Here is a 7,024-nt window from a genome sequence, read left to right as displayed (position 1 = left end):
CATTTTTGTTTTCTGTTTTTTTTTGACAGGATGAAATAATAGTCATTTTTCTATTCCAGCTACAAAATCCAGTTTGTCCTTTAGGTGTCAGCAGAAGAGCGTGTTTACCATCTGCAGCACAGGTCCTAGACCAGTACTTGCTGCCAGTTGCTGAGGTGAGCAGTGTTGTTGGACATTTGGAAATCATATTTCTAATACAAAGTGCTATCTCATCCGTGTTCCCAGCGTGCGCTTGGTAGGACTGCAGTTAGCATTCCTGCATGTCAGACCTGAGGTATTCCCCATGTCTGGGTTGGGTAAAAACAGGGAAAACGTTACAACCTTAATTACAGCTTTAGTTATTTCAAGGGTCCGTATGCACTACCCTGAGGCATGCTGTAAAACCACATAACTACAGAGCAGCTGGGAGTTAATTGTAAGTCATTATTTTGTACTTCGTTTTACATTTGATCCCAGGACTTTCTCCTCCCACACAGGGACACAGTTGTTTCAAGTCCTCTAGAAACTCGTACTAGAATTTTTTAGTTTTCACGACAATTCGGGTTCACCTGTAGGGTATTGTAAAAGGCAGAATGAGACCGTTTGCTAGACATGAAAAGGAAGAAATGGTTGAAAGATCACGTCTCTTATCCTAATTAGATACTTCTTTAAAGCCCCTGAGGTGTCCCGTATTTTCCAAAACCTACCTTTTGAGATGCCTTCAGTCTTGTGAGGCTTTAAAACAGTTGGGAAGGTTGAAATGAATTTGACTGTATCGTTAAGAAAAAAAACAGACAACAAGGAGTTACAAAGTGAATTGGGCTCTGGATTTAGGAGGCACTGGTTTTACCAATCTAAACTTTAATAGTTATCGTATTTACCATATTTAACATTTATAAAATGTGTTCTAACAGAGGAAATAATCACAAGATCACACTTCTGTACAAAATGTAAGCGTTCCTTGTTACTGCAGTGATGGTCCATTTCATGTGGGATGAACTTTATACTTAAGAATTCCTGACAGCTGCTTTTTAACACCCTGCGTTCATATATTTCTCTTCTCAGATGACCTCTCAGACCTCAGCTAAAAATAAGCAGCTGAAAAAGACACAACAGCACATATTCAGAACGTCAGTGGCTAGTCGGATTGAATTGATTTTTTATGGATAATGTAATAAGCACATACAGGCTGAATGTCACAGAGCTATAAAAAGGCAGGCCCAAAGAGCTTTGCAAGAATGGAGCTCAGAGTAGAGGCTTGAGGAATCCAAGGAATGTGAGCTACATGTTGTCAAGCAGGGAAGTTGGCCCATCTGCTACAGTACAGACCTGCTGCCCACCTCTCAGCCCTGTGGCACCTCGCACAGACTGCAAGCTGTTGTGAAAATCAGCTCTTTGTATTCCACTTGTTAAATGCTTTTGGATACAGAATGAATCAGGTTGCATTTTTACAGTGCAGCTAAAAACACATCTGGAGGGTAAAAAACAAACAAACTCCAAGCTTTACTTTCAAGAAAAAAAAAAGAGAAGTCTACAGTGATAATGCAGCCCTGTATTCATCTCACCACACCAGCCCCTGTGTGACTTGTCTGAGGATAGCTACAATTATTGATGACAGAGGAGAAGATTGTTATGCATAGCCTGTACAGGATGCCATCAGAGACTGTGATTGGGAACCTTTTGAAAATGTCAAAGTGACACATGATTATGAATATTAAACAGCCATGTATAGCCCATGATTACTTGACAGGGGGAGCGGATTTGACAGACGGAGGACTGCGGAATCTCATTGTGAGCTGAAGTGATATATAGCGATATTACAGCAACAGAATGCACCGATCAAATTAACAGAAAAATTATGCTGTCATTTGTAAACATGATATCCTGTAATGGGAAGTTTTTCATAAATTTCCCAGACAAATGTTATGAATTCCTCACAGAGTGGATTGTCAAAGGCCTGTCAGAACCTAAGGCGGGAGGTGGGGCGGCTTTAGGATGGCTTGATTTTGTGCAGCTCAGTGTTGGACCAACAAAATTTGTTCTCAATTAGCAACAAAACATCATCTCAGTTTTGAGGCACATGAGCCCAAACTGCTGCATGAGAGCAAATAAGCCGCTGGCATGCTATGGAGGGAAACATGATCAACATTTCTGCCAAGATGAAAACATTTGTCTTGCGATTGAGCACACGCAGTCCTGTGTTACAGCTGAATATGAATCACAATGTGCATTTTCTTGTACCTTAGCTTTGTTTAAATATATAAATGGACGACGGGACAACATCAGAAATTATGACACTCTAATGAAGCAACGGGTCCGAACATGGCCAGAGTTAATTAAAAGACTCTCTCAATCTCGGACATCATTTCTGAAAGCACACTCCAAACGCACTTACACAAAATATCAGCAAAAGATGATGCAAGTGTGCCAGTGATAAAGGAAAGGAAAAGTTAAGAAAGGAAGAAACTATATTAAGACTCTTGCTACTGACGCTACTAACTCACGCCAGTTTGTCCAGCTAGAAGTTCAGTACTGACCTGTTGTAATTTAAATAACTTATAGCCGTTTTCCGCTGCAGGAACTTAACGTGTAGCCGTCGTCTTGGCTTCTACTTTTCTACTCGCTTTGTAGATGAGTTCCTGGCGCAAGAGGTGATATTAAAAGCCAATTCCAGGCACTTCCAGGGTTAACAGATAGCGATTGATAGAGCAGATTAACTACAATAAACACAACAGAAATCACCATTTTACTACTACATCTATATCCAGCAGAATAACCCATATTTTAAAAGTAACACTTGAGAAAGTGGTCGTTAGATAAATGAAGACATCTGGTAATAAATTATAAAGATGAAATAACTGAAAAACTACAAAGTGTTACAAAGGTTTACCACCAACTGGCTCCTGTCTGGCCCAGCAGTGCCCTCGAGCAAACATGTGAAAGAAAATCTATATCTGCACTATTTCTTCCACTGTTGTATGTTTACTTAACTCTCCAACCATAAAAAAAACACACATAGTAAAGTAATATGACACAGCAGTCAGTATTGCTTTAGCCTTTTTTAACAGCGTAAATCCAAAACGTCTGAATTTCTAAAGGATAATGGAGGGAAGAGCCTCGTAACCAAAGCCTCTCAAGTTCTTAAAAGATCAGGTTACAGGAAGCCAGAGGTTAGAGGTTGTTAAGTTCCTGCAGAGGACAAGGGCAAGTGAGTGAGCCGACCTTTTATGATCACGACAAACATGAGAGTGAATTAATCGATGTGAGAGTTTTTATTTTTATTTTTCCATCCCCACATTGCTAACTTGTGCTCTTTCAAATCGTTGTGTCTTTGTCCCGCCCACTGAGGATTAGGTTACCCAATAAGAATATTTCAGCCTCCAGAGCAGTTTTTTTTAAATTAAACTCCTGAATGTAAAAGTTGTTTGAACTCTACATTTATTAGATAAAAACCTTACTACTGCAATAAAACTCCTGGCTTTCTTGCTAACCATTTTGATTTTCAGACTTTTTTTTCACTTCATGGATCAGCCCAGCTGAGTCGCATCAGTCTAATGTGCTCAGTGATGTGTGCAAATTGTTAAAGTGCACATGCCACATGCAAACACACACACACACACACACACACACACACACACACACACACACACACACACACTAATGCCAGGTCTACACTGTAAATAGCTGCTACACTTTTACAGTGATACTGGCCCACAAGCTGAAGGAGATGACTTTGCAAAAAGTAAAAATTCTGTTTCTTATTGCTTATGTCAGCTTAAAGTTATGATGCTAACCAAAGCGAGGAGTGGATGGTGGGCAGGAATGAAAAATAATAATTTAAGCACAACCATGTCATAACTGAAAATATCATCCATATGCAAAGGATTTGCGTGTTATCTTGGAGGAAGCAGGACATCTAAAAGGAAATGATGGAGATAATAGTCATGATCCATACAGTCCATTTATGTTATCTGAACAAATGATTTGATGTTTGGCAGTCTAACATATCTGCAGATTGTGAGTGTACAGTAAATTGCTACAATCGTGATCGATATCATCATATAAAAGTCTTTTTCTCAAATGTATAAATAACTAAAATTAATATTACATAAGTTATATATTAACTGAATATAAACAACAACCATTGAAACATAACTTTAGAACTTTCTCATTTTAAAGTTGGACTTTATGTACAAGTACAATGCTACTCTCTAACACCTTAACCACAAACCAGACAAAGTGTATCATGTGGAAAGATGCTGCTAGATCTTCTAAGCCAAGGTCATACAGTTCATCCTAAATAATTCCCCCTCCATATTTTTGGATGGATGTAACACGAGTAAGGTTTGCTTACTGAAGTAATCTCATCTTGTATACAATATAGAACATATAGATAATAGTATCTCCTTAAATAATTACATAATTTATAAGGTGTAATGGCTCGATATGGTACAGTGTGTTTTCAATGAAGTAGGAGGAGTAGTTTGAGGAGAGATAAATGGAGGGATACAGACAGAAAAAATCAGAGATGCTAGCTGAATTAATAAATTATATTTTTCCTTTGGAGTATAAACTGAATCAAAGTGACATGCAGTCCTCCTCGTGTTCCCTTATAGTGATCATGTACCAAAAAATTGGTCCTGAAATCACAAAGTGCCTGACTTCTCACGAGAAGCTGGAGAAAAGTTGAGAGGGGGGTCCCATCCAAAGAGAAAAAGAAAGTAAAAGCGGTGTCCAATTTGTGCCTACATACTGTACGTACGGGTGCTTTGTTAGCACGAGTTTGGTGTTCGACTTTGGCTGTAGCTTTTCACTGGTGACAGCAAAGGACCGACGGAAATGCCAGGCGTCTGCTGATTGATCTCAACACAGACAGCTTTATCTTTTGGTGTCACCAGGACTGGAAACGGTGGTTGGCTCTAGCAAGCGAAGTCCTCAAACACACCATGGTGCCCGGCGTGATGGTGGTGAGGGTGGGGGTGTGGGACAGGATGGTGGTGGTTTGGTAGGATCGTGTTGGCGTACGCCCCCTCTGGGTGACTCCGTGTCATGTCGTTGGGCTCCTGTTGAAGGCACAGCAAACAAGTCAACGTCAAGATCATGTGTAAAGGTCATCTGTGACAACACGTAGATGATCCAGAATAATCCAAAACCCTGTGACACTACTGTAAAAATACACTGATCGAGCTTTAGGTGGTTATTTATTAGGCTCACAGTGCTTTTAAACTGTAATTTAAATTTACAAAAAATTGAAATTTAAAATCTGTCAGAAAATCTGTACTGGACTTTATTAATGCTCATAACAGGGATAATCACGCGTTTCAGCAGCTCAAGATACAACACAACACAATAGATAAAAATACTTGTTAAAAAAAATAGACAGATGTAATAACAAGAAGGAGATGTAATATAAATAGAAAATAGGAGTTATATGTACATTATATAATTATTTTATATACAGATATGATTGATGGAGACATTACCTTGAGTTGTCGCAAGTATTTTTAAGCCTACTACCATATTTTCCGGACTATAAGTCACACTTTTTTTCATAGTTTGGCTGGTTCTGCGACTTATAGTCAGGTGCGACTTATATATGAAATGTAACATGTTTTTGAATAATAATTCCGACATGAAACGAGGAGTAGCACGGAGGACGAAGAATTTAATGGATGGTGAACTTGCTACCGGTCACTTGCCTGTTGGACTCGGCGGCGTGTTATGTTAATTTCTGTGTGCTATTGTGTTTAACTCGCATTTCCTGATTGAATGTCTGTTCTTGGTCTTGGATGCTATAAAATAAATTTCTAAATAAGGTAGCCTCCCGAGTATTTGCTCTGCTGCCGGCGTTTGCCTAGACATCGCCCAAAATGCTAGATTGCATTGCATTCTGCACATTTTTAGCTGAATTTTCATGTACCACATCAGCATTTTTGTTCAGTGAATCTTTTGTAAATTGGCCGCCTTCATATCACCCAGCTCACCTCATTTCACTCCTTCGTCTTCATTAACATTCCCGGTAGAATTCTCAATCTTTTTGGCCTCTATGTGTCCAGTTACGTAGTCTCTGTCTGTTCTTGGTCATGGATTTTGTGAAATACATTCCTAAATAAATGCGACTTATAGTCCGGTGCGACTTATATATGTTTTTTTCCTCTTCATGAGGCATTTTTTGACTGATGCGACTTATAGTCCGGAAAATACGGTACTATGCAAGCTCTCCGTCTATAGCACAGCTTGCCAGATACGGTCAGTGAGTATAGTTTGAGCTCTGTACAACCTCACTGTGATAACTGCACCTGGCTGTTGTTAATAGTTGTAATCTCCCTAAAACCACAAATGATCCTGTTTTTTACAGTTTAAGTTTGGATTTAAACAAAGAAGATACACTGTGTTAATATGAGATCTATAAATTGGTTAACTGTAGTTAGCTGTTTACCACTGCGTCCAGTCTTTATGTTTAAAGGTCCAGTGTGTGGGATTTAGTGGCATCTAGTGCTGTAGCTGCAGATTGCAACTCTGTCACTTCACCCTCCCCTTCCAACTGTGAAGGAGAAACTGAGGTGGCCACGAAACCTGCGAAACGTGGCGGATCAACATGGTGGACTCCATTGAAGGCAACCCATCTGTAGATATAAAAGACTCTCTTTCCAGGTGATCGTAGACTAATAAAAGCACAGTTTGTGCCAATAATTGTTACACACTGCACCTTTAAGGTTTGCTCCTTGTTTTGTACATAATGAGGCTGATACTGATCTTTTCATCCAACTTCCTCAAGGAACTGAAGAAGTGTAGTTAAATTTAATGTTGAAGTATTCCTTTTAAATGTCATTAATTAATTTTAAAGATTTTGGCAAGGTGACGTGATACTGTATGCCGTGTGTCCAAATGCGACAACATTTTACAGGCTGAAATGACATTTTCTCTGCTGTAGCTAATTATTGTTAATTAATTAATGGTGAAATGGCCAAATTACAAATTAAACTCTTGGATCTTGGCTGCTAAACAGCTATGCTGTGTATATTTGGCTGTGGTTTGAGGGAGA

General features: G+C 39.2%; 1 protein-coding gene across 1 annotated transcript in view; it reads right to left on the bottom strand.

The window, feature by feature from the left end:
• Positions 1–3,921: 3,921 nt before the first annotated feature.
• Positions 3,922–7,024, bottom strand: part of asic4a (acid-sensing (proton-gated) ion channel family member 4a) — a 78,630-nt gene continuing 75,527 nt past the window's right edge. The window contains exon 10 of the mRNA XM_051404743.1: positions 3,922–5,042. Coding sequence (XP_051260703.1) covers positions 4,899–5,042 — 144 coding nt within the window. The 3' untranslated portion in view covers positions 3,922–4,898. The remainder of the gene's footprint in view (positions 5,043–7,024) is intronic.

Source organism: Dicentrarchus labrax, unplaced genomic scaffold (genome assembly GCF_905237075.1).
Source record: "Dicentrarchus labrax unplaced genomic scaffold, dlabrax2021, whole genome shotgun sequence".
NCBI lineage: Eukaryota > Metazoa > Chordata > Actinopteri > Moronidae > Dicentrarchus > Dicentrarchus labrax.
The sequence above is the reverse complement of the archived record's forward strand: the minus strand, read 5'-3'. Positions and strand labels throughout refer to the sequence as shown.